Genomic DNA, 27,420 nt, shown 5'->3' on the forward strand with positions numbered 1-27,420 from the left:
AAACTCGGTAACGATGCTCGCTGCGAAAGTTTCTCGAATGTCGGGTTATTCCTTTCTCTTATAGTAAGGGTCCTCCAATGTATAATCTCCTTTTTGACAAATGGTTTAGAATAGAAGCGAGACCCAGGAAATATTTGTTCCCCGTTTCTCGAAGTAATTAATGTCGATTGAGAACGTTAAATTATCGTGTATCAGAGGACTATCGCGATAAATGATTAAATGAAACGAAAATACGACTGATCGGGGATAGAATTCACATAGAGTCGAACGTCCCTGTGCCGAGGTAATCTCGAGAGTTTGGAGGGATGAAATGACGAGGACCAAAATGGCGGTTTTTCGGTCGCGAAGAATCATCGGAGACACGATGCGTCAGAACGATTCGAGTTGTATTTCGAACGAGTTGCAAAAATACGAATATAATTAATTTCCCCTGTACACGACGAACTCGAGTCGCGTTCGTGCGTACCGTTATTCCATCCTGCGTACGAAAAAATCCTAAATTCAAGCAAATGGTACATAAAGAGAATAGGAATTCGTAGGGGCTCGAACGAACGCGCCCTCAATGAAAAAGAAAGAGTCGACGTAAATCCACGGATGACGAGGATGTATTAATTGCGGGCGTTTTTAATTACACCAGTCAGCTATGAGGCAACAAACAGCGTACTCCCACCACGACGATCGACCTTCCAATCCTGACACTCCCTGGGTGTACTTTAAGAACTGTTCCCCCCTTCTACCTCTTGCCCGAACAGTCGGAGGATGCCGACAAAAATATTCGCATGGTGCGTGTTGCGTTCCCTTTCCCCTCGAACCCTGGTTAGCCGTGCAGCTCTGCCCCCGGCGTGGCACGGCGTGACGCGGCGCGCGGCACGGCGTGCACGTCGTTCGAAAAAACAGCAACCGTGGGCTTCCTCCCGAAGCTTTCTCTGGAAAGGATCCCTTGGAGGGTTATCCCCACCAGGAGGGCCTGGACGGATGGTCGGGTCGTTTTAACTGTGGAACGCGGCTCGAATCACGAGCGAATGAGACGCCGCTAGATGGGCTCCGCAGCTATCTCTTCTTCCCTTGCTCCTTTTTCCGCTTCCTCGGTTCGTTCTTTGTCGACCGTGTTCCGCGAATCGTTCCCTTCTTCGTGTATCGAATCTGTAGGCGATACGTGGGCGGCCCCGATCCCGAGCATTCGCTTGGGAGGATATATTGGTAGACGTGCAAGGATCTCCAGTGAGCCTGCGCTGCCGTTATCGGTCGATACACGCTTTTGGGAAACTTCCCACGTGTTGCGAGGAGCCGCGCGAACCCGATTTCCTCTTTCGCTCGATTCGCGATGCCGTTCCACCTATTCGCGCATCGGAAACGAGTCGTCCGACCCCGTTCTTTCGATCTCGTTCCGTTCCGAGTAACGGAGGGATGATCGGTTCGCCTACGAGTTTCGTAAACTCCAGCATCAATGAACGCGATCGTTGGGAACCGATTCATTGATCAACGCGAGCTTTAAATGGTCGATCGTCTTTACGTTGGGCCCACGGTAGGTGGCAGTATGAACGGGCGACATCCGATGATCGCCTACGTGCAATCCTGTCGCAGCCGTTTCGATAAACGGCCTACAAAGCCGACGAGACGGAGGGGCCGGGACGATGCTTACATTCCCTGGAGCCCCTCCTGACATCGGCTGTACGTGGGTACATTATTCATTCTCTACTACATTCGGCAGCAGGAGGGTGCGGACGAGTGTGTGCGTATCCCTCGTAGTCGACGAACCAACGTGCACTCGCCTATCTTCTCTGTGTGCGTACGCTCATACGTCTCTCTCTTCTCTTTTTCGATGCGTCCCTCTTTCTCTATCCCCGCCTCACCCTTCTATCGCCTTCCTCGTCTACTCTTCGACCCGCGTACGCGTCTCTCTTCTGCTTCGTTCGTCTACCACTCTCCGTCCTCGTTACCCTTCCACCCTTTTTTTTTACCTTATCTATCGTGCCCTTCTCTCTCTTTCTCTTTCCCGCCTCCGTTTGTCCACCCCTTACCCATTTTCGTCTTCGTCTCCTCGACGCGATGCCTCTCTCGTTTTCCTGCTTTCTTTTCTCTCTCTCTCCCTCTTTCTCGCTCCGCCGCTATCTCGCTTCCTCCGTCGTGGTTCGCGTAAACAGAAGCCGGAGTAAAACGAAAACGCAGTGGGGTAGAGGGCGACAAGGGCAGGCTTCGGCACGGAACGGGTGGTGCCGATGGAGGGATCGAAGGGGTGGCGGCATTAGGGGTGCTAGGGAGAACAGACGGAGGGGAACCGAAATCGGAAGAGTATCGAAGCGAAAGCGCGGAGGGATCATCAGAGAGGGAGGGGGAGAAGTGACTAGCTAACAAGCCGGTTGCACACGATGCGTCGAAATAAAAGGGCGATCCTGGTCGAGGATAAGGACACGGTCTCTTCGGGAACGAGCCTTTCCGCCTCGTGTGCAAACGACTCGGCTCCTAAGCAAGCTCACCCCTCTTCACTTCCGACGCTCTCGACGTACTTCCCTGGGGGAGGTTGTAGCCAATCAGCGGTCGAGTTTCCGTGGCCCACGGCCGCAGGCTGACTCCGCGTCTCCCGTACCTAATGTAGGTTGTCGAAGGTAGGCATCCTTTGTACCCTCCTCGCCTTTTTACCTTCGTTCCCTACCTCCTACTCGAGAACGAAGGTAACGAAGGTCATTTATGGGGCACCGTACCCGACTCGATCTCTCCTGGCCTCTGTTCGTGCCCCCCTCTTGCGTACCTCACAGACCAAGCCAGATGATAAATCGAGGTAGAATCGAGGGAGTCGGTGCACCGTGAGGAACGGTGAACCTTTTGTACATTTTATTTCCGCCATTGCACGTGCTTTACCGTTACGCGATTAATTTTCGCGAGTGGTTGTAGGTCTCGGGCTCTTTTCTATTTTGCGTTTAATTCCTTGATGGCGGTACATACATGCAACACGAAGGTCCAATGTACGATTTACGTATTTTGCGACGTAATTCCCTTTATGTATTTCAACCTCGTTTCATCCCTTCGAAGCTTTTTTATGCAAGCGGCTTACAAATTTTTCTGTCGAGATTCGTATCGGTATCGAAATTTATTCTTTGGTTTTAATGGAGTACGAGAATCAAAAGGGATCGACAATGGCGAGCGATAATTCTGAAGGAATCGCGTTGCAATAGGCATTTCGAAATGTTAGGCACCGTTTGTTAATACTTTTGAAGTCGGTAAGTTCGTTAGGACGATTAATTTCGGGTTCCGTCCAAAGGGTTGCCCGCCTCTGACCGAACGCAAATATGGCATGGAACCGGAGGTAGCCTTACGCACCTTCGAGAACGACACGACATCGCGGAACCGTCGAGGTCCCTGAATTTTAACCGTGCTCGAATTTGTTATTCGTGTATCGTGGATGCACGTTCTGCTTAATTTTGTCCGAAAAATGCGGAAATTATGCTTAACTTTCGAATGGCGGTGCCGAACCAGCGAGGGTTAACGACGACAAGGCGAGGGGTAGGTAATGGAAAAGAAATGTATGCTGCTTTCTGATTATACACATCATGATTTATTGCCGAGCAATGATCGTACAGTGAATGTAACACGATGTTCAAAAATCAACGTTAACAAAATAATGGGATAAACGCATCGCTTCGGAAATAACAAATGTTGCCTCGATTATCGACGAGACGTAGCGGAGTAGTTTCCAAACGAAGAGAATATTAATGAAACTGGATAATTAGATACTCGAACGATCAATCGTATCGAATACGTAGAAACGTAACGCGTATTTATAGCCTGAACCATCTCGCGACTTACGGTTGAGTAACAATTTCTCTTTCGTAAAATTCATGATTTTTAGGACCGTTATCTGCAACGCACGAAAGGAGAAATCAAATACGGGAATAATTGTATTTTTAATGCTTGATGATATTCTTATCTCGATTACAACTCACGGTTTGCTTATCATAGAAATACTGTATTGCGTTAAATATGGAGTAATCATGGGCAATATTATCGATAGTAACTGTATAATTAGTTGCACCCTACGTCGCAAATGTATCGTGTCGATGCTTCCGAAGCATAACCGATATCTCGCGTTTATCGTTACGACTCGTAAAATTTTTCAAACAAAAATTAGTATAACTATACCTATATCTTAAACGATAAACTTCGCGGCGATCGAACGAAAACAACGTGAACTTTTACGTACGATTTTAATAACTTTTTTTTTCGTTAATCTAAAACATTCGCGTAAAGCTTGATGATTTATAGACGCGATTTCAATGCTCGCTCTTGTTACAGTCATATATTTTTGGCATTCTATGTTTACGATACGTCGATTTCTTAGACACAACATTTAAAGAAACTTCTATAAAATCGCTGTAGTTGGGCGTCAATGTTCTTCTTGGATGTTACAACGTAAACAAGCGAAGAGACAACGTAGGAAGTAAGTTGTCGATCCAAAGAATTCTTGATCCCTCGTTACAACGCAGACACTGAAGTACGTGGGCGTTCAAATCTTTCTGAATTGTAAATTTAGAAATGATTTATAGCGATAGCGCTGTTAACACCTCACCGACAGGAAGCTTATTTATAGACCTTAACCGTTAACGGCTTATTTGTGATTCAATTGAAAGAATTCAGTGGAATTCCATGATTATTGCCTCCATCGTTTTGCTGCTGTTACATTGATTTATCCGAAAACAACGGGTAAGGTATCAACGATTTAGTGGATGATATTTTAACTAATAGAATAATCAGCTATTTTTGAAATAAATTTAATATTAACCATTTGCGATCTGCTTATTCGTTCAATCTACTAACTTACATCCAACTACTGTATGTACGAAGTATCACAGCGAACCCTTTGGGAAACAAAGTATCAAGCTAAGGGGGACAATCTATACGTTAGAATTTTTGTTCTTGTTTTAAAAGTTGTATGCTTCGTCTAGAACATCATAGGTAACAACACTCGAAATCGTGTCAAGGAAACACGTTTGGACCGCAAAGGGTTAACACGTTCTTCGTGGCTACGCTATCTTATTTTGTAAACCACCAACTCCGATTAACATTATCCTACTATTTCTGTAACGTAGATACTCCATAATCGGTGGATCGACAAATAAATTATGATCGATCGTGAACGTAATTCGATTTCGTTTAAAAATGCTGTAGAAAAATAACAATGCCGTAAAAATCTGGGTCCCTTTTTACTTTTTTTTTCTTTAAATTCGCCATAAAATTCTAACGAGCTGTTCTCGTTTTTTCCTAAACTGGCAGTTTTTGATTTTCAGCATACTCGAAATCGCTTGATTGCTCTTCTTCATCGTGTAACCAGAAAACTAATTGACACAAATTCGTTATTAATTGAAACATCTGTCTCCTGTTTTGCACACGCGTTTACATTTGGCTTCTGTATACTGCAATTATTTCGTACGCCTCGAGTTGGTGCAAAGGTTTATCGTATTTGCGATGTTCGAAATAATTATAATAGACTTTTGTCATTTTATGGGCGTCTGATGCACCATCGAAGGTCGTGAGGATTCACTGGGACCGCCATGTTATATCGCCATTATGCGTTATAAAGCAACGTCAAAATCTTCTTAGCCAACTCGGTATTTTTACCGTGTGCACTCATTCTGCATAATTAACAATTACATGTACCAATAACCATTTGATCATTTCTCGCAACTGTAATTGCTCGACTTCTATTGAAATAATACGACAAACCTTCAACACCAACTTAACGTATCTTAAGCGAACGCGTTGCTTCTCTACATGTACGCATATATTAATTATATAATGTAGTTTCATTTATCTCCCCATTTTCATATGCATTTTCATCGCACCGATTCGTTTCGACCGGTCGATTGGAATTCTATGATACGTTTGCATACCCACCTTGACTCTTACTCGATAATTATCATACTCTCTTTACGCAACGCGTACGCTCCGATCGATGTGCACACTGTTTTTATCATTCTGATCGTTCGAGTAGAATCTGGATTCCTAGCAAACATGTCTTTTATTAGGTTTCCATCGAATCAACCACTATTTATCGCTGTCCTTTTGCGCGAACAGGAGCAATTCAGCGATCGTATATACAAATTTCGATACAGCGTTAAAAATGCTTTCGCGTATCACGCATATAAAGTTTCAAATGTTTTCAAAGCACTCGATCGTATCGATCCTAAGCTATAACAGAAGGTGTCGTGTAACTGATAATACGAGAGGAAAAATGGTGATCTTATGCGAGAAAAATAGGCTTTTAGAAAATTGTACGTAGTGGACAAGAAAAGAAAGACGCTAATATTTTAACAACGTTATTTTATTAACTTGAAAAGCGTTAAAAGTATGGCTTTACCATATTACGTATCCGTATCGTTTCACAGAAGAAACTTTATTCCACAATTTTCCGATTATTTTCTTACCGCAGAATCGCCATCTTTGAGCTCGTACCAGCAGTCACACGATACCCTACGTATCATTCGCAAATCGATAACAATAGCTATACGCCAGTTTATGCTTTTATAAAATAAAAACTTCGTACGATCTTCGAAGACGTACGCGTACTTTAAGACCTCCCAACTGAACGAAAGCTTTTGCAAAGCTTTCCGCAACATCGACTTCGTATAATTGATAATTATTTTTTTATAATTAGTTAGAGGACTGTTTGAAACCGTCGTTCATCCGACTCGCAACCTTTCAACCGTTCAGACTAGTATCTATCCTTTGCCACGAGTTGAATCGGTCTTGTATCGCGATCGATATAGTATAGACTCGTATGTATATGTATATTATAATAGACGATAATTAAATTGCACTAATACATTGCACACGTTCTCTGGCGTTCTTTGGCATCTCTATGAAGTACATGTTTCGCTATGTTTCTAAAAAAGGAGAGACAAGACAGCTTATCCGTCAACCACCCACCATAATTCTAACCATTCACCCAACTATCTTTCCTACAACCCCCTATAACTTATATTACGTCCAATGTATCTATGTCAGCCATCCTATCATGGACGATAGAACTGTTCCTCGAATTGCCCCTTCTCGAAAACTGCTTTCTTGACTCGATCACGACTCGCGTTTAACCCCTTTGCCTTACTTCTTCATCAAGTCGTAGACGTAAAAAGGGAAACGAAACGTTTCCGTGAATATCCTCGAGTACATATTTTAAGGCAAGATGTTAATAGTTGACCATAGATACACGTACATGCATTACAAACATACGTAACTTTAGTACATCTAGATAACAACGGTTTTAGATACTGTCATATGTTTCTGGGAAAAGACTGCGGACTGCCGACATATCTGACATTTAACTTTTAGATCTTTTTTTGTCTTCTTTTACCAAATTGTAAGTTCTTCCTTTAGAGGATACTTGTATAATAGGTACAGACACGTGTTAGAAATCCGAATACCTAATTTCGATACACCGTTGTACGCGTTCTGGTAGATCCTGACCGCGGGTGCCCCGAAGGGTTAATAACGGCTAATTTTAAAAAGTACACGAATTTCGTGTACCCCTACCATATCAAATGTCACAATCGTTCTTTCGCTTTCACTTTCCAAGTCGCCGTTCTAGTTTATGCTACCGGGTGTACCCGCGTGTCTCTTCGCACCCACGCGAAAGTCGCCCGAGTTTCACGAAACGTTCTAGGAAGCGAGAGAAAATATGTATGCTTACGGTAACGTACAGCCTTTGGGTTAGTTCACATAGGAATCTCGTTTTCGTGTTCTTACGCGTAAACAACTAGCAATCGAGTGTAGAAAGAAAAATACTCTACTCGAAGCCGAATCTTCGAGGGAGTATTCTCCCTTCGACTCTTAAGACTCGCGTGGCTGCCGCCTATAGAAGTAAATTGGAAAAGAAAAACCCGTAGAGTAGACGGACGATCGATCGAAACCGCGTCCCTGTTTACGGTGGTTGCTGCGAGGCAGTGTTGAAGTAACTGACCCTTTGATTCCTGTATTGCGAGGCGACGACCGCCTGTGGATTAGGGATATGTCTGATACCCAGATTCGGCTTGATCTTCATACCAAACCCGGAAATTCTGTGATGGGGTTGAGGAATTCGAAGAGCTACCTTGCTGGCGATGTTGGTCGAACTCAGCACCAGTGGATCGACCGTATTCTTGTCGATGCTTAGCAGGGACACAGCCGCGTCGGAGAGCGTCACCAGATTGGAATCTTGACCTCGTCGTTGCTCCATATCTTTGGTCTTCCCTCGTAGCAAGCTTCCCGAAGGGATCGCTGGACGCGTTGGTCTGGGATTCAACGAGGGTACGGAACAGGAAGAAGACGAAGAGGACGAAGACGACGAAGAAGACGATGGTGAAGAGGAAGAGGACGAGGATGGAGACGAAGTAAAATTACCGGTGGATAAATTGGCCGATAGATCGAGCACGTTGTCGTGCACTGTTCCTCCGCTGCTCAGATCCAATGGGATCTCGTATTTGGAAGTGTTCGCTTCCAAAATGGCGCTCGATGCGGCAAAACCCGAGGGCTTGGCGACGCGCAGAGGTGCCAGCGGTGGCGGACCTTTCTTCTTCGGTCCGGTGTTGGTCTGTACAGGAGACGATGGGTCTTTCGTCCTGGACATCATGCTCTTCAACGCGTCGCGCATCTGTTTCTCCGCTAACAAACTTCTCACTCGGTTGGCTTTGCTCTCGCGCAATTGTTTCTCCAGCTTTTCTCGATCCAACCCTTTCTCGCCATTGTTTTGAACTCGTTGCTTGGCTTTATCCTGGAGATTATCGCTCGTCTTGTTCACGGCTACCAGACCCAGTCGTCGAAGAATCTCCTCGTCCTTCTTCGGACGATCGGTCTCCGCTTTATCCGTTGTTTTAGAAGCCTTAGGTTCGCTCTCTTCTCTCTTAGTCGACGATCTACAATTAGAAATTGCGCTTCTCGGATCGACCCTATCGGCCGTAGCCGACGACGCTTCCTCCCCTTGGGTACTTATATTCTGCGCGATCCGCACCACCTCGTCCGGTATACTGTCTATGATTTCTTCTATGGTCTCTTCGGTATCGCCCAAGTTCTCCTTCGACCCGACGTTTTCTTCGCGGACCAAGGAACTGGTCGTTCTTTGCTGGCTAACTTTGATCTTCTCTCTTCTAACGGCTCTCATTTGTAGCAACTTCTCCTTCGTCTGACCGCTGCTGGTGCTCGACGTGATCCTCGGAGGACACGGAGTCAATCGAACTTTCAGCTTCAACAAATCCTCCCGCGGCGTGGTGGTGATTTCGGCGATCACTCGCTTGTTCCGTCGTTTCCTGCGCTTTCGGTGCTCCAACCGCGTCAACTCTTTGCTCTTGGAACTCTCTGTCGCGTGGTTGGTCTGTATCGGCACGAGGTCCGGAGTTCTCATGACGGGCGTCACCTCGCATCGGGGTTTCTTCGCCTTCGGCTCTTTGTCGCGTTCCAGATTCGCCTCCAAGGATCGAGGCGGCTCGGTGTTACTTTCTAAAATCCTACGAGCCTCCACTTCGCATTCTTGGGCTGGTTTCGGACTCGGCGGTGGCGTCGGCGGCCTTTGAATGTTCTCCATGGTCGAGGCATCCTTGCTCGTCCCATCGTCGTAAGGACTCAATCGCGACACCGGCTCCGCGTTCTCCTTGCGTATCACGCGATAGTACAGCTTCATGGGTGCTTCCTGTAACGTGAAAATCATTGCATCCGTATATGAGTTCATCGTCCTCGAAACAGTTTAAACGATTTAATTATCTGACCACGACCTGTGTTTCGCGTAGCTCAAACGCAACGATCAAACGTTTGCGACGGATTAACTCGTTATCGTCGATTAAACAGAGACTAGTTTGTTCGGGTTCGGAAGTACATAGTGTATGTACTATGCATGTATATTTGTATAACAGAGGTACCGTCCCACGAACGTGGTTTGTCATTCCAGAAGATTAAACGCGTCGCAAGTTAGAAACTCACCCTTTTCCAACCGAATATGCAGGCGAGGTCCAACAAAGTCCACGACTGGTCCAGAATCGTCATCTTCGAATCGCCGCGTCGTTGTTCCTTGCTCTTCTCGCACAGCATCTCGATTCTATTGGTGGTCGTTCCCTGAGAGTGTGTTTCTTCCCAACCTCTCTTCAGCATCAACAATCGTACGAGATGTCGAACCGTAACTCCCGCAGGACACTTGAGGTACCTCGTGCTTTTAACGCGTACGGTGTCTTCGTGCTTCTCTCGCGTTTCGACGTTGTTTCGGTGCCGTGATCCGACACGATTTTCCGTTGGCTGATCGTTCGTCTCGTCTTCCTGTTCGTCCAACTCGCACAAGCTCAGGCTGACGAAATCGTCCAAGGTTAAGTCCAGAGCTCCCAAAGGTAGGGCCAGAGGCGGGCATTGCGGGTTCACTAGGCGAAAGTGGCGTCGTCGCTCGAGCTCGGATCGGAAGAGTCCCGGTACCACCAGATAGACCAAGCGCTGCAGCTTCACGTCCGGTAAAAGCGGCGGCGACGTCGCGACATTGCACACGGGACACGCTCGTGCACCGCTGCTCAATCTTCTGACTATGCAACCTCTGCAAACTAGAGGGTCGAGTTTCTGCTATTAGCTCGTCGCGTATCGAATGGCCGATTTCGAAACGTAGCGAGTCTGACACGATTCGGTAATGTAAAAGTAACGCGAAACAGTGTATCGATTCGAAATTTAAAATTTTTGTGAAAGCGATCGCGTTTCATCGATGCTTTTAATTAAAAAACTGCACGCTCGTATCGGGACGCGATCGCGTTTTCGTCATTTAACTACGCAACCGTTGGTTGCTCGTTTTCGAAATCTCCATTTAGCCGGTTCGGGATGGCATCAGGAGCGCGCGGAGCGAAGAGCAACGCGGTTAGTCACCCTCCTTGAATTTAACCACCCTGCTGGAGGGGCAGACGAACGCACCGACTATTTCACGCACGCGAAGCAAATACGTTTGTTCGAAGCGTGGCGAAACGCGCGTTATTTCGCATCGTTACCGAACGAAATCGGCTGCTCGTAAAACGCCTCAGCGTATTTCCATTGCAAACGAATGCAAATAGAAGCGCGCGAGTGACATGCAACTCGAACGGTCAAAGATTCTACTTTTCTTCGTCGATAAGTTGTAAACAATGGCCGAGAATATTGGGCGATTGGAAAGGTGATACTAACAAGAATGCAGGCATTCCATGAGAGTCGTAGCATCTATGAGGTAGCCTCTGCACAGAGGACACACGATATGTTCGTTCAAGTCTTTAACCAGTGGCTTCTCCCTCTCCTTTGCTTCCATGTCGCTACTCCGTTCTGAAACAGCTGTACCACGCGATCGTTAATCCACCGTTGTCGGATCAAACGAGACAATTAACACCTAATCTACCACTCGCAGACGACTATCGTTTCGTAACTTAACGTGACTGACAATTAAAAAGAACAGTGTCATGTAATATCGTCGAACGCAGCGCGTATCGAAGGAACGAATAACGAGGATCGAAGTCGGAGAAGAAAACGAAAGAAAGAAAAAACCATGCTCGTTTCGCTGTTCCAACATTTATACGGTTCCGATTTATTCCGCGCGACAAAGATCACGGTGGCGATCGGTGATCTCTGGCTTATCTAAAATTAAATCGCTTAACGCACGCATTAATACGATGTCCACGATATCGATGCTCGTTCCAACATAATGCGACCATCGGATTTCGAAATACAGGTAGCCGGCGCGTAGGTTATCCCGAAACGGCGAAAGGGGTACAGGGGAGGGATACGCGCGCGTAATCACATTCGGGGCGGCGATTTTCATTTATGCTAGCACGGTGCATGCCGTCGATATATTTAGAATAATGAAATATCTCGTGAAATACTAGGGGGAAAGCGAGTTACGTGTAGACTTTAAGGTCTATCTCTTTAAAGGGGATGCTTTCTCTTCCCTCCCTCTGTCTCTCTCGCTGCAGGCATTCGATAATATTTTCCAGCAGATAAGCGCACGTCCCGTAACCATGGCAAGTATTAAAGACGAGCATTTCGCTGTTGGCAAAGTGGTTCTAATAGACTCGCCGTTCGCGAATGGTCGTTAAGTGGTCGACTCCTGCGAACCTTCGAAACAGCGTTATCGGCGAAGAGAGACGGAGAGATTAAAGGGAAATTAGCTGAGCTGAGAATCGAAAAAGTGTACATCGAAGTCGCGGAGACGCGCGTACAACGAGGTCCTCGCGTGAAAGGTACATACTTGACAGTGAAACCAACCGGTCACGCGACCAGTGTCGGCCTGGAAAAACTAGGTTTTTAGAGCTTGCGCGAACTGATCTCCCGCGCGATAATAAACGCACTGGCCAAGTTGTCACTGCGCATGGCTAACGAACTCTGGCTAGAAGGAAACTCTCGACCACCTGTGCGTCGGGGTACGACGCAGTCGGCTACTCGCGTTCAAGCAATTTCGGTCCGTGAATGATCCGCCAAGGCCGGGAACGCGACAGGGACGAAGGTGGGGTCATCGGGAATGGCAGGAGCAATGAAGAGGTGGAGAAAAGGGAGACGGAGAAAGAGAGAGAGGGAGAGAGAGAAACGTAGCGGGAGAGAAAGAGAAAGGGACCGATAGTATAAGAGAAGGGCCTTTGGGCTCGAACTTGAGAAAGGTCTGGCGCCAACTCCAGAGAGATCGAATCCGTTCGCGGCGTAAACGTCGCGGTCTCTACGTTCGATTCTCGAGGGAGACGCGATCTCGATTTTTCATCGACCGTCCGAACCGAGAGGAGCGTGGCGCGTCTCTCTTTTCGATTCCGGTCACGTCTTCTACGCTCGACGAGCACGAGGTCGTGGTTGAAAAACGGCGGAGTAAATAAATTTGATCGCGACGCGGCGCGACGCAAAAAACGGTAAAAAATAATAAAGCGAAACTAAAAAAGGAAAAACGATGGAGAATCGCGAGAGGGTAAGAGCTGTCGGCGATAGGAGCGTTGCCACGGTAACACATCGGTGATTCGAGCGTTTTTGCTCGGGACGTCGACGTACCGGTACGAGAGCGAGAGCAACAGCGAGAGCACGGTAGCTATTCCAGGCAACAGGATCTCGCGGGCAGCATCGGTATCGCGGCGAACAGCACGGCGCTCCTATCTTCGACGGAGGATCGCGAGAAGAGTACGGAGTTGTTTGGCGATTCGCGCGACTACCACACGCGTTTTCAGGGCGGTGTATATAGACGCTTACACGTAGGTGCTTACCAGCGTAGCGAGAGAGATGGTCGTGGTGGCCAGCAGCGAGCCGCCGTCCCGGCTGGCAGCGGAACGTAGCAGCGGACGTGGCAACGACGGTGTTCTTGGTTGCCGTATCGCCGCTTCTCGCGGTGCAGCGAACGAGGAGAGGTGGCAACGCCGCTCCGTCCGTCGGCGTGCGGCGCCCCGAGGCTCTCTCTCGCGATAGCGCGCTCGTTGTCGTCGCTCACGCCGTCGCACTCCTCACCACGGTCGTCACGAACCCGTGACCGCGAGCAATCCTGATAACTCGCACGCCGCAAGCTACGTACCATCACGTCCCTACTGCCTGCGAGTACAGCGCCGCGCACATGTCCGACGATTTCGACCCGATTCTCTTTCCCCTTCCCCTTTCCTTTCCCTTCCCCCTCTCTTCCTCTTACTTCCTTCCTTCCTTCTTTCCTTCCTTCCTTCCGTCCTTTCTTCTTCCCGGCCGATCTGTCTTCCGCTATGCTTCTCCCTCCTTCGTCTCTTTCTCCTTTATTACGTTTCGCCTTGCCCGACCTTCTCTTCGTTCTTTGTGCCTTCTACGCGTTCATTTTTATCGGTCTCCACGCGAACAGAAGAAGAAATTCCGTCGTCACTGCCGTCTTGGCGCACCACGTTATTCGCCGTCGACGACGTGGTTGTCGATCGACCGGTGGGTCGAGAGGCGTGCGCGCGCGCGCCCTTTCCCGCGTACTCTTTCTTTCTCTCGCTTTCCGCCTCCCCCCGGCTCTACACTGTTTCTCCGTCTCTGTCTGGTCTGTCTGTCCCCCCCTCTTACCGCCTGTCGGTGGTCACCCCCCTTCCTCCTCGAGGACTCACGGGGTCACGTCTCGCGACTCGCAAACGCGACGTAACCGCTCGCTCTCTCGACTACGACTCCAATTCGGTGCACTCGGCCCACTCTCGTCGAACGAGCGCGACGATGCGCGATGATATCGCGATCCAACGACGACGGTAGCGATTCAACGAGAAGAGAGAGCAAATCGTGTGCACCGGTGGCGCCGAACTGCGGCGGTAGTCGTTGCCAGTTTTCGATACGGTGCGATTAGAACGACGCTGTACGGAAACGACGGGAAGACACGGGCTCCGTTCGTATCGACCCCGCCTAAACCCCGCCTCGCTGCGACGGAGCCGCACGAGCGACGCCGAGCGTCGACGAGCGTCGACGAACCAGCCCGTTTCCTTTCCCGACCTCGTCCTTTTCCGCGATTCCGACCTTTCCTCTTCTTGCTCGCGTTAATCCTTACCCCCCTCGAACGTGCCCTTCGCGCTTTATGATCTACGCCACCCTTCGACGTTCACCGATCGAGTAATCGATCGATCTCGCTCGATTCGACTGTCCGTCGAGATCGCTCTTGTTCGAATTCCGACAGATTCGTCGATTACATTTTTCGAGGAACCCATCGAGGGGCAGTAGCCATCGAGTTGCCTACGTACCTTTCTTTCCTTCGCTCTCGTTCGATGGCCTTTAGCCGTTTCGCTATACGAACGAGAGAAAGATCGACGAGCACAAATCGTCCGAGACGAACGCCCGTTTACGAGTTTAGAAGCGACGTAGAAGTATGCACCGCTAATCAGCGCAAAGAACTCGTTGGACCGATGCTCGAGCGTCATCTGACCATGCAGTCCCTTTCCACGTCGCTCTAATTATCGGACGCATCCAGTGCCGTCGCGGTGCATCGAGCACAAAAAGAGCGGCTTTCGAGCAGTGCCGTATTACGAACGGCCGCTTGTCCCCATCGCGGTAAAAAGTACATCGACGAGCTATAGCGATAAATATGCAGGTACATAACGGTGGCAAGTGCGTGCTGGAAAATATGGGGCACCGCTAGCGAAGCTGCTCGTTACGCGCGTTCGATCTTCGATACACTTTGTAGCCTCTAGTTTCGCAACTTTGACCTGCACGTCGAAGGACAGAACGGGTTTCCGTTTTTACGATTTTAAAAGAACTACGATATTACTGTAGTTACGAAAGATAGTTGCACGCATATGGGCATGTCGATCTTTCGATAACGCCAGATACGGTACCGTATTCGAGAAATTATTTCCGAGTCGGTACCGATTGATAGCGGTCCGCGTTTCCCTCAGATCTTACCACTGTCCAAATTAGTCGCGAATTTTCAACGTTGAATCTTCTCGATAAAATGCAGCGTCACGTTATTCTTGTTTATAGGTCGACACTTTCGAGTCTAGATTGACAGCGAATGTAGAGTCATTTTATCGTATCGTTGTACGATGTTACGTTACGGTACGGATAGATATTGTTCCGCGAATTGTTGATTAAATCGTTCGCGCTGTATCACGAAAAACACGAACCAGCGGGCCCGATATCGCTGTTGGACTCTTTACCGTTACGATAAAGAAAAGAATCGTCAAACAAATTTAGATCGCAACCTTTGCGCGCAAAAGTATCGCGTTATCTCGCGAGTATAGTACCGAACATTTTATTCGAATTCGCTACGCGCAAATGCATAAAATGTAATATTCCTGAAACATAAATCTCTCGATTTCCTATCAGAAACGCTCGAAAGTTTATGCAGCTCATTGAAAAAAAATGTATCGTTCGATTCTAACGCGAAGATCAAATGGCAAAGAAGCGCGATTACGCGTATGTGTACGGAAGCGAGGAGTGCGCGAAAGCGAGACAGAGATAGAGAGGAGAACGAGAAGTCGACCGATCGATCGGCGACGACGCGGTAGTCCGTTTCGAAGCGACATCGCCTTGAAAAGAGACAGTCGCCGAGCGAACCCGGTTTCGCGTCCATCGAGGCACGACTCCCTGGTCGATCGGCCGCTTAGGGGCGGACGGATGGGCATGGTTACAGCTGTTAAAATGGCGTCAAGCTCCGACCACTTTGACCACCCATTCGACTGCGCGCAGTTGCGGCTCCGCCTGCCAACTGCGCGCGCCTCCCGTCTCCTCGATACTCCTGTATTCCCCTATCGAATCTCCGATATCATCTACGCATTTCAATTTTTTACATATTAATCGTTCTTAAAATTCGTTAATGCTACTTTTTCGGCAAGTCCTGCTTCAAAGAAATATCCTGTCAAAGGCACGACCGCGTTCGGCTGAATCGGTCGAACGGAAACGGCTAGAGAAGCGACTCTCGTTTCTAGAACCTTCTTAGAATTCGATAGTTATTTCTCGAGATTTTTCGTCCGATTGAAGCGATTACTTGAAAATGCAATCGCACTGAACATATTTTCCTAAGCAATTTTCGATCTAGTCTCTTTCAGTTTGTTCCTATTCACGAAAACGATATGACGCATCGATGCGTAGAACCGAGATAAAACAATCGTTTCTAGGAAAATCTGCCATGTCGAATGTTCAGAGCGACGGAACGATAGAAATTTCCGTTGGAACGGACATCCTTTCAGGGAAACCATACAGTTTCAAGGGAATACGCATGAACGAAGTCTTATCCATATGTTACGTTTGACTTTCGACTATATCATTTCGCAATAGTAGCTCAGTGGAATGTTTCGCTTCGCGTTCTTTGGCACGAGTTGCCGACCGAGTATTTATTTTCGCGCGGTCACGAGTCGAAACGTCTCTCGTTTTATTTTAAGATCACGCTCGATAACGTAGCTCCGCGAGTTTTTACTTCGTCTGTCGCTTTGAAAGCACATTCAATTTCAGTCGCGTTATCGACTCGTATTTTCCAACAAAATCGATTAGGAAGTTAAGTAGGATAATTTAGGGTAACAGTAGAAAGAAGTACAAATTTTTATACAAAATTAGTTCTTTAATAATAAGTCCGTACGTTAAAATTAATGTTCGATATTTATAGCTACAAATTACAGTGGATAATTGAGTAATACATCTTGTCTAGCTAATTCCAATAACATAGGATCGTCGAAGAATTTATTGATCGACACATCCTCGGACAGGCCCTTCCGTCTTCGTGTTTTCAGCATAAATTCCCTAGCTAAATGAGTGGCTGGCTGCGGCTCGAGTGGTCGTATAGTTATGCTTTTATCCAAAGGATCGCCAGGTACAATCTGCCAATGGTGAAACACGGACAGACAGAACGCCTGGCCTTGCGTGTGCGTCCGTAAGTCGGTCTCAAAGCCGAAGCTATCGATCGCCGGTATGAAAGCCTTGATGGTGTACAAGGGACTTCCGGGAACGGGAGCGTCTTGGGTCACGTGACCTCTTCTTTTAGCCAGTACCGTATAAACGGCCGACACGCAATCGGCGGGGGCTTGGACTTCGACGAATAAATAAGGTTCCATCAATCTGGGTGTTGCCATGAGGAAAGCGGAGTACGCTACCCTCCTGGCAGTTGGAATTATTTGACCACCTGTGATAGAGAAGAGCAAAATTAATCTAGAAATTTTTCAGACTTTTGCGATACTTTTATTAGGATCTTGTAAGCCCTTATCTTAAAAAATTCCAACTTTATGCCTTCAAATTTCTAATGTGTTTCTAACTAATTTATTAAAACTCGTAAACTACATTTTGGAAGAATGACAGTGAATGATGAGTCAAATTTTAGTTACGAATAGAAACAAAGATTGTATACCTCCTCGATGAAGTGGTTCCTGAGCAATCACGGCATCCAGGATTTTGAATTTCACGTTTCTAATCGGTTCCTCGCAAAGTGGACCCTCTCGTGTACCCCATTGAAATCCTTGAATGATGGCGTCACGAGCACTGTTCAGTAATGTCTTGTCCACTTCCGATGGCAACGTGTCGTCGACCAGAATGTTGGGTCCAGTGGCGTCTGGTCCAAACGCCCATATACTTCGGGCGGCCAGCAAATCCCAGTCGTACTTTGTTTGGAAGAACTCTCCTAACCGCTTCCTATATAATGAAATTTGTTTTGTTGCGGATATCGATTGCATCGTACAAACTGTCTACTTACTTATTCCACGTAATTCGAACATGTTCTGCCTCTATATCTTCAGCAAGACCTCTTTCGAGAGGCTCGGCAATCATGGTTAACTTGTTTCGTTTATTTGGCGTTTCGGCGAAACATTTAAGGGAACTTGTTTCTACAACTGTTTCTGCGAAAGCCACCACAGGATCTGCCACTTTTATATCGATCTCGGAGTACATGCGACGTAAATCGTGCATCGCACAGTCCAAGTACAATTCACCCGTTCCTAAGACCACGTGTTCTCCACTCTCTTCGACCCTGGTGCCCAACAAAGGATAACTTTTGTTCACCTTTCTCAGACCATCTAACATTTTTGGCAACTCTGATGGATTAACAGGTTCGACCGCTATTTTGATTACGCTCTGTGTGTTAAATTTCAATGGTCGGAAAATGTGTAGATCGTCCGAATTTTTAAGATCGGTAATCGTGCTGGTTTTCACGATGGGTCTATCGATGCCCTCGATAAGAACCCAATTGCCCGCAGGTACTCTGTTCAATTCGATCGAATAACGCGCCTCACTGATCCATAGCCTTCCTACTGTAAGAACGCGAGAATCCTCTTCGTCCGTACGCGAGTACGCTTCACCCAACACACGGACACGTTGTCCTGCCTCGAGAGTTCCGGACATGACTCTTCCTAGAACTACGAACAGCGTGCAGTCCTCCGTGGGATACATTTTTGTACTGTGTATCATCAATCTTCCCTGTAAATGCGATTTAGCTTGTTCAATGAAATACGAGAGATTTAAGTTTAAACGATGTGCGTAACTTGAATGTACTAACATCAGGATCGCAATTAATCATATCCTGCGCTAAAGGCGAATCCATTGGACCCGTGTATACGTGTTGAACTTTGACCGGTGCATGCGACTGAGGACTGGGAACATGAGCTACACACATGTCTACTAATCCACACATATCGCCCAAGAAACGTGTGCACACCAGCCTCAACAGAGGTCTTATGTTCATTTTCATTTCCTCGGATGTTAATCTTATGCCCAGTTCATCCAACACTGAAAGTAAGTTACATGGTAGATAAATGTACCTCGAAGAATTTATAACAAGCTTACTAACCATCGGGTAACGTCGTGTCGACATCGCCGACCACTTGAGCGAATATTTTGTACAAGGGTTCGAGAATGAACTCGATGAAACTGCGCTGAGCAGTATTATGCGGTGGTTTTTTCGTAAATTTTCGTGTTTTCGAGTTAAAATATATGTCGCCCCATAGTCTTTTCGCGAACTCGTTGGCGTTAAGAGTGAGATGTGTCTTGGCGTAAAGTGCCGCGAAAGATTTGAGGGTAAAACACACATTGTATTCGGAACTCGCGAAACATACGTTTCCGATCGCTGGTGAGACAAAAGACGGATTTTCTGAGTCCGAGTATAGTGCTATAAGTCCATTGATCTCTTCGATGATATGTCTCAGTTTGTAATATGCATCGAGCGGAGGCAACTTCAGTTCTAGAATGAGACGATCTATCTTGTTTATGCACACCGTTAACGCTAGTTTCTCTTGGAGCGCGTGTTTTAGCAGACGTTCCGTATTTAACATGACACCTTCAGCAGCATCGACAATTAGTACCGCTCCGTCGGATAAACGTATAGCTGCTGTAGCTTCGTCTGAAAAGTTCACATGACCCGGGGTATCGAATATATTTAAGAGATAGGATTTTGATTTCACGTCTTGAAGTAGTAGGGTCACGGGTGTGGCCTTTGTCGATACACCTCGCTGTTGCTCCGTAAATAGAGTATCTGTATATCTAAAAAATAATAAGTTTTACAGCAAATGTTGATACAAAGTATTTTGGGTGTCTGTAACTTGTCATTATACCTCAATGGCTTTTCATCTGTTACACTGTGTAAGTAGGGATGTGTTTGCCTCACTAAACAATCAACCAAAGTGGTTTTACCATGATGCAAGTGACCAAGTAAAACAACATTCCTTATAAGATGAGGTGCATCCATCATATCTGCTAAAAATTCAATACTGTATGTTGTTTCTGGAAGTTGCTGCTGCTTTATTTGAAATTTTGGTCTTCTGGTTGGAGCAATCAATGGTTTATCTAATGGTTGCGCGTCTTCTTCTTGTACTAAAGTTTCTACCTACAATGTATTATAAATATGTAATTTATAATGAGCAAATAAACAGCAATAAAATTTCTAGTAGAGTGGTTTACCTCTGGTCCATAAACTTCTAAAGCACTGGGATAATATCTTTTATCTTCGTGAAGTACCACTGCCATAGAATTTCCTTGCTCCAGTTGTTCTCTAGATTCATCCTTATCTTCTTCCATCTCCTCATCTGAACGTTCTCTGTCATCCGCGTCATCGCCAGCATTTCCATATTCGTTTTCATCTTCACTATCAGAAGCTAAATCGGGGCCTATATAGTTACCAAATTCATCATATAGATCTGCATCCATGGTGGTTGTGTCCTTTACTTAAATAACGTCTGCAAAATAATTAGAATTGGGCCATTTATTTAACACAAATTATTTATACTTTACATATGATGAACTTGTTGTAATAACAGGTTACAATCACGATTGTTTACAACTGGTTCAGAATCTAAACATAACCTCAAACCGATAAGTGACCGGTTATATTACAAGTTTACACAAAAGTTAACAGGTACTAATTCTTTCTATTCGTATCAACATGATAGCTATAAAAGAGGCGTTCTGCCTCTTATCAAACTGGTACTGCCTAAACGATAATAATTATGTGGTTAATAAATATAAACAAATATGTATATTTGAAATTGGTTATGGCTGTAAATTTACATTAAACCAGAGAACTTAAATCAACGTCATAAAATAAAACATGAATATGTGTCTAAATAAATTTTAATTATTACATTGTATATACAAATAGAAAATGTCACTGTTATTTTCGATTTCAATTACACGTGTACTATTCCCGTTTACATTTACACACAATCACGCAATTTTGTATAGAATGAAGTAGAATACGATAGAATCAAATGATTTTGCCAATATAAGGCATGTAGATTTTGACAAGTATTTTTATTGCATGTAATTACAGTAACAAAATATCGTTAAAGAATATGGAATACTCGGATAAAATCTGTACTTATAAGAGCAGAAATAATTAATAAATTAGGGTCATCTGTTCATAAAATAATTTTTAAAATATAAAATTTGTTGGCATCACTGCTGCTCATGCGATAATTACAATATGTGCCGCTAGAGTAGTCGCATTTTCGCGCATGGTCATAAAAGAATACAAGACCTATTGTATACGATACTAACGTCGGAAGCTTACACAAACATACTTTTTATATAGATACGAATGTTGCGCACAGTGGTCCGGACTGACAGCTGGAAGAACGCGAAACAGCAGTGGCAGAACATGTAAGGTAAGTATTCTTTATTGTACCGAAGAATACGTTGATCCAATCGAGTAAAATTATCACTGTACAAGCTGCCAAGCCCCGGTCAAACGTCAGTGGCTTATCTTCTAATTTTGGCCTATTAAGTGTAATTGACACACCCGTTACATCTCGATGTCGTGCATTAGATATTTTATTCTAAAATTTATGTAAATAATATCATTACATCAGAAGATGTAAATCATTTAAAATCTGTGACACGAGTTTTATTAATCTAGTTGAATATTAACTTTTTCAGGGTACCTTGGATAACTAGTGAAATTTGACAATTAACAAGCAGACACGCTGCTAACGATACATTAAAAGAGTTGACAGGATAGGCAGACAAAGACAGAGCAGCGGGGGAGGGGGTAGGAGAACAAGAGGCGGTATGACACGACCTCCTAATAATGACAACCTTATGACCTTCAAGTTGGTCGTAGTTGGAGATGGAGGAGTTGGAAAGAGCGCGCTTACCATACAGTTCTTTCAAAAATTATTTGTTACCGATTATGATCCTACCATCGAAGACAGTTACATTCAGCATACAGAGGTAGACAAGCAATGGTGCATTTTGGATGGTAAGTAACATCAGAATCTGTTTGTTCTTTCCATTGGACACATAGTATTATCCTGACAGTTAATTTTGGATTATATATACCACATAATATTAAACATGCCACATATTTTATCTACACAAAGGTTTATTTGTACCTAACAGTGTTAGATACAGCTGGTCAAGAAGAGTTCAGTGCCATGCGCGAACAATACATGCGCAAGGGTGATGGGTTTCTCTTAGTATACTCTGTGACCGACAAACAATCTTATGAGAATATCATGAATTTTTATACCCAGATACTTAGGGTAAAGGACAGAGACGTATATCCCATGCTGCTGGTAGCCAACAAAGTTGATTTGGTACATTTGAGAAAGGTTACAGAGGAACAGGGAAGGGAGTTGGCTCACCGGCTGGGTATACCTTACATTGAAACTTCTGCCAAAGATCCACCGTTAAACGTAGATGCAGCATTCCACGAGGTAGGGAATAGAGCTAGAAAGAAAATAAGATAATGATTCTTGTTCGGTGTCACGTGAATTTGAATAGATAAGAAGATTAAATAATTTTGCTCCAGGTTGTTCGTATTATCAGAAATCAACCTCCAGCCGAATTGGAGAAAAATCGAAGAAAACGGAGACGTTCAGGGAAATGTAATCTTTTATAAATGTTCGAAATATCGAATAAGTATTACGGGGTTGCGCCAAGTTTACACACTACCTTTTTAAAGGGTCACTTTTCTTTTCTTACAAAAGTGAAATGCACCTGCCAAAAGAAAAAACATCCAAACAAACAAAAAAATAAAAATCGTGGGTCTTCTGTCCTTCATCGTATATATGTAGGTATCGATTATAGCTCGTGAATGTTTTCTTTCCTTTCGTCGATTCCACGTATGAGTTTTAGTATTAATAAGCGTCGAACAATTGATATCCCACCATTGTAAAATAAGTGTACAAAATAGAAACGATAAGAGATGCATCAGTCGAAAGGAAACGTTAACTATCTCCCAAAAGTGCAACTAGATTTTTTACAAATGGTCGATCCGCATCAGTTTAATGTTCACGAACTAAGATCCCTCTCCCCCCGCCCCAAAAAAGAAAAAAAAAAAAACAAAAAAAAAACGAAAAAAAGACAAATTTATCGGATATATTGAGTGTTCATCTACTCGATAATACGAGACCACGTCTCAGTACGCGCGTACACATCAATTTTTGTACCATCGGAAGAATACACTATGGAATTGAGCGTTTTTATTGCACAATGCATTCTATAGAAATCTTTTTTACTTCTTCGCGTAAGATCCTGTCATGAAATGACTATAATGGTTTTCGTATATCTTTTCAGCTTCTTTTTTGAAACAGCTGTTAAACGTTATAGCTTCAAGCGACTTTCTTTACTTTCGATTATAATATCATAATATAATCATTAGTTCTTCGAATCACTAAGACTACCAAATTCGATCGTTTCTTTTCCTTTTTATATTTCCTGGACGAATTCGTTTAAAGTTTTTATAACGCGTGTACAATTTATCGCATAATTTTATATTGAATTTTTAATCATCGTCTCTTTGTAGCGATGTAAACGATACTCGACTATTTAGTAATCTAAATTGACAACGAGTCTCTCTTTCGTCGGCGGAAACGTGTATTAGGTGTTCGTAGCCTAATGAGTAACTAATATTTTGAATCAGGAACGAAGCATTCAATGTGTAAGGGAATATTATGCCTTACGGCTTTATTATTGGCTTTCGTATACAACAGAGGTCTGATGTAAAACATCTATCGTGTTCGAATGTTCAAAGAAACGAAATATGAATTTTAGACATAGCGAAAGCCGAATGATTAGTGCATTATTAGATAATTTTATTTAAACACAGTGCAATGTTTTTTTCATTATATTTTATCGATTATTTAAACTTTATGCGTTTTGCATTCGATCAAGTACAATTCCGCAAAACTTTGATTATGTCAGACCTTCTTAATACACACATATATATATTATATATACATTAAGAATATAATGCCATGGCCTACATTAGTATTTAAACGTGAAAGGAAAAAATACGTACATTTAAGGGGCGCTCCATTACGAGTACGAACGAGTGAATGAAAATTAATGTTATATGTGACCGGAGATAACCGAGTATTTTTCGTGCTTGTAAATGCATCGAACGTTGTAAACAGTTTGTCGTACACGATGTTCGTCTTGCATCTTCTAAATACTCTGTACGAAATACGTAAGCTAAAAATTTATCAGTCAGAGGACAGTTACGAAATATTCTCTGTTATCAATCGATGTAATGATCGTATCGAGTGTTTTATTTGGACTTTTCTCCTCTGTGCTCGTCAATTTTATTTAAAAAACACGAGATAAATCTCGCACGACGCGATTAAGCGTTGCATTTGGTTGCGTTTTAAAAGACTTACATAAAACTGATAAGTTTCCAATTTACTTAATGATAGCATATTGCGTTTGAAAGTTCCCTGTACAAATTGTTTTATAATAGTTCAATACCGGGGATTCACACCATTTCTTTTTATTAAAATCGCGTCATGCGAGGATTGCTGGTGTTTTAATTTTTCGCTATAGAATCGTAGTGCACGAAGAATGTACATAAATGCAAGAGGACGACAGACACAGTTCATTAGAAAGATTCTGTTTGAAGGTCTTTAGAAAGTTGTTTTTTACAATACGAAGAATTCTGTGTAACGTTATCAATTACGAACTTTGGAAGTTCGATCTTGACTTTGTTTATCAGAATTCGATTATGGTGTCAAATGGTTCGAGTATACGCACGAAGTGCTCCTCCTGTTTGCATAGAAAACCGATCACACGAATATTTTGTGGTTTCACGTACGTGTAAGATGTGCACAAACGTCCCGGCGCCACCGTTTAATTCTAACAAAAATGAAACATATTTGCCTTGAGATAAAAGTAATCCGTATTATAAAACGTCGAAGGTTAACAAATGGAATCCAGGTAGTTGGCGTATCTTAGAAAATTTGCTTGCGATATCGTTTGATACAGCGAAAAGAAAGAAACGTTATCGTATTTTGTAACCGGTGAAACATTAAACGAATCAAGTTTGATAGCAGCCTTCGTTATAAACATTGTATGTACATAGTAATTTTTTTCCAAGCGCAACGAAGTATTACGAAAAATGTTACGGAGAAATACGGTATATCTTGCTCCTTTTATTTGCCAAACGAGAGAGCATTATTTCGAGAAAGTGCTCAATGCGTAGCTTCGAAATAGCAGCTTACGTCACGCACGAAAAAAACAATTGTACAAATTTTATCGAAACGTTTGAACGACGTAGACAAATTGTGCGATTATATTATTTGGCGCGAAATTTGCAAGTTACGCGACAGAATTTATATTATTATGTCCACGAAATTTATCGAATCCGTGGACTGCCGATTTCATTTCGATATTACGTGTAACTGTCTACGGGTTACACGCGTATTTATTATCGTACGATGAAACAAATCGCTGCTTCGTTTCAAGCCTTCAAATACGCGCAGTCTTGTTGCAGAAATAATGAGACTGAGTCCTAAATTCGTACATGAAAAATAATATGAAGGAAAGCTGAATTAATCGAAATGTATTGAAAGTTTTAATCGAACGCATTTGAAAGAGAAACGTTAAAAATAAATCGGTTTCATTACTTTTGAGACAGATCGCGTATTAGTAGATATTATGTCGCAAATTACGTGGACCATCATCGACAATTTCTATATAACGATCATGGTATCGTGAAAGATCACGTAGACCCGGTTAAATTTAATCTTACAACGTCCCCGTGTTTCGAACGTTCAATACCGTTATTCGTTTCATGAAAATTCTCTTTTATACACGAAATTAAATTATGAGAAACAAATATGTCCGCCGCAAATCCAGATTGAAAGAGATTAATGCAGTTATTATTTCGTTTCGTGGAAATCGCTTTTCGCATATAAAATTACATTGATGAGAGCAAAAATTTCCGACGCTAGTCCAAATTGAAAAAGATTAAAGCAGTGGTTAATAATAAATAACATAAGAAGACGAAACGAAATGAAAAGAAAGATGTGCACAACGTGTGCATTATTGCAGACAGTTTTTTAGTCATTAAGGATTTAGCGTTCCTCGCATGTAATAATCTGTAACAAAAGCGTTACGTTTTTTAATCGCCGTCCATAAGAAAAAATCGTAAGGGAGAACAAAGGAAAACTCACAAAGCTCACCTGTGCTTTGCAACAAACGACATTTAGATACGACCATAAAATATCGCGTATTAAAGCAGAACTTCAATGTTGAATAAAACGAGCATCCCGCTACTCGTGGTGTCAAACTCGTAGAAAATTAAATGAAACGAAAAGGAAGAAGAAAAAACAAGAGATTATCTGTAAAATAGTCAATACATTGAATCATTGTGATAACAAGTACGAGAAGATGCAATGTAGCGAATGCTGTGATTGTGCGAGTTATCGAAGTCAGTTCTAGCATACAGTTGTGTAATCGGTGGTACAAACTGAACGATTCTGTTGTACCATCGATTATACATCTTACGGATATTTTGGGAATATATGGATACGGGAGAAAGCTCGTTACGCGAGTGACCAATGTTTAGTCCGCTGATTATAATAAAACCGTTATCCATCGGAAAAGGTGCAAAGCGGAATTCGGAAGCTTCTGACTTCGTTCTCGTTTCCTTCTCGGTATTTGCTAGTTACTACACGTATATATCGCACATCGGTATAGTTAATTATCATAATTCCTTAGGGAAGGGAATAAAAAATAAATCATCTGATGACGCACAGGAAACAATGAACTACGCGGTAAAATAAGAGAGTAATAGAGTTTGTAAGCTGGATTACGACCGTTTCCATCGTTCTTGTCCTATACATATATAGATAGTTACGAACGAAGAAACAAAAAAAAAATATATATTTTGGAAAAAAAACACACACGAAGATTCCTTCACAATGATAGTTATGTACGAGAACCGACTAATAAACACATACTTCATACATGTAATTATAAAAAAAAAAGCGATGTGTGTATGTTACATACGCACACGTATAAGTGTACACGATATGGGTGTGTGTATATTTTTTTCGTTGAAAGTGTGTATGCGTGTGTGCGACGCGAGCGTGTCACTAATTGTGCAGGTCACTGTATAAAGTACACGATTGATAATAAATTATGAACACGTGTTTACAAAAAAAAAGGAAAAATCCCCAATTAAAAGTGTAAGAAAAATCAGATCGAATTCAAGCGATATCCTTATCCATGAAGTTCCTGCACGTCTTTTTTTTTTTGAAATACATACCCGGAAGCCTTCATTGAGTTATCGTGAAAGCGCGAAGAGTAGAACGATTCAAGAAGATTGGAGTC

At 43.8% G+C, this 27,420-nt stretch overlaps 3 protein-coding genes across 7 annotated transcripts; 1 reads left to right on the plus strand and 2 right to left on the minus strand.

Annotated features, from left to right (window-relative positions):
- Positions 1–3,530: 3,530 nt before the first annotated feature.
- On the minus strand, positions 3,531–14,311 carry LOC100877547 (uncharacterized). Of its 3 annotated transcripts, none has more exons than XM_012287433.2 (4): positions 13,984–14,311; positions 11,146–11,286; positions 9,940–10,541; positions 3,531–9,652 (listed from the first exon to the last, which is right to left on the minus strand). In XM_012287433.2, the coding sequence occupies exons 2-4, from the start codon at positions 11,261–11,263 to the stop codon at positions 7,913–7,915; spliced, it is 2,460 nt and encodes an 819-aa protein (XP_012142823.2). In that variant the 5' UTR covers positions 11,264–11,286; positions 13,984–14,311; the 3' UTR covers positions 3,531–7,912. The 3 variants fall into 3 exon arrangements, with proteins under 3 accessions (XP_012142823.2, XP_012142824.2, XP_012142822.2); XM_012287434.2 differs by having other exon boundaries at positions 13,601–14,311; XM_012287432.2 differs by having other exon boundaries at positions 13,188–14,307.
- A 2,622-nt stretch (positions 14,312–16,933) lies between these two features.
- On the minus strand, positions 16,934–21,126 carry LOC100880906 (116 kDa U5 small nuclear ribonucleoprotein component). Its single transcript, XM_003704150.3, has 8 exons — positions 20,952–21,126; positions 20,272–20,546; positions 19,926–20,197; positions 19,166–19,854; positions 18,875–19,104; positions 18,077–18,795; positions 17,735–18,015; positions 16,934–17,512 (listed from the first exon to the last, which is right to left on the minus strand). Exons 2-8 carry the CDS (start codon positions 20,515–20,517, stop codon positions 17,007–17,009), a joined length of 2,943 nt encoding a protein of 980 aa, XP_003704198.1. The 5' UTR covers positions 20,518–20,546; positions 20,952–21,126; the 3' UTR covers positions 16,934–17,006.
- A 174-nt stretch (positions 21,127–21,300) lies between these two features.
- On the plus strand, positions 21,301–27,288 carry LOC100877439 (ras-related protein M-Ras-like). Of its 3 annotated transcripts, none has more exons than XM_076532385.1 (4): positions 21,301–21,468; positions 21,813–22,066; positions 22,207–22,523; positions 22,619–27,288. In XM_076532385.1, the coding sequence occupies exons 1-4, from the start codon at positions 21,407–21,409 to the stop codon at positions 22,706–22,708; spliced, it is 723 nt and encodes a 240-aa protein (XP_076388500.1). In that variant the 5' UTR covers positions 21,301–21,406; the 3' UTR covers positions 22,709–27,288. The 3 variants fall into 3 exon arrangements, with proteins under 3 accessions (XP_076388500.1, XP_076388501.1, XP_076388502.1); XM_076532386.1 differs by having other exon boundaries at positions 21,314–21,473; positions 21,745–22,066; XM_076532387.1 differs by having other exon boundaries at positions 21,347–21,468; positions 21,745–22,066.
- The last annotated feature ends 132 nt before the right edge of the window (positions 27,289–27,420 follow it).

Source organism: Megachile rotundata, chromosome 6 (genome assembly GCF_050947335.1).
Source record: "Megachile rotundata isolate GNS110a chromosome 6, iyMegRotu1, whole genome shotgun sequence".
Classification (NCBI taxonomy): Eukaryota; Metazoa; Arthropoda; class Insecta; order Hymenoptera; family Megachilidae; genus Megachile; species Megachile rotundata.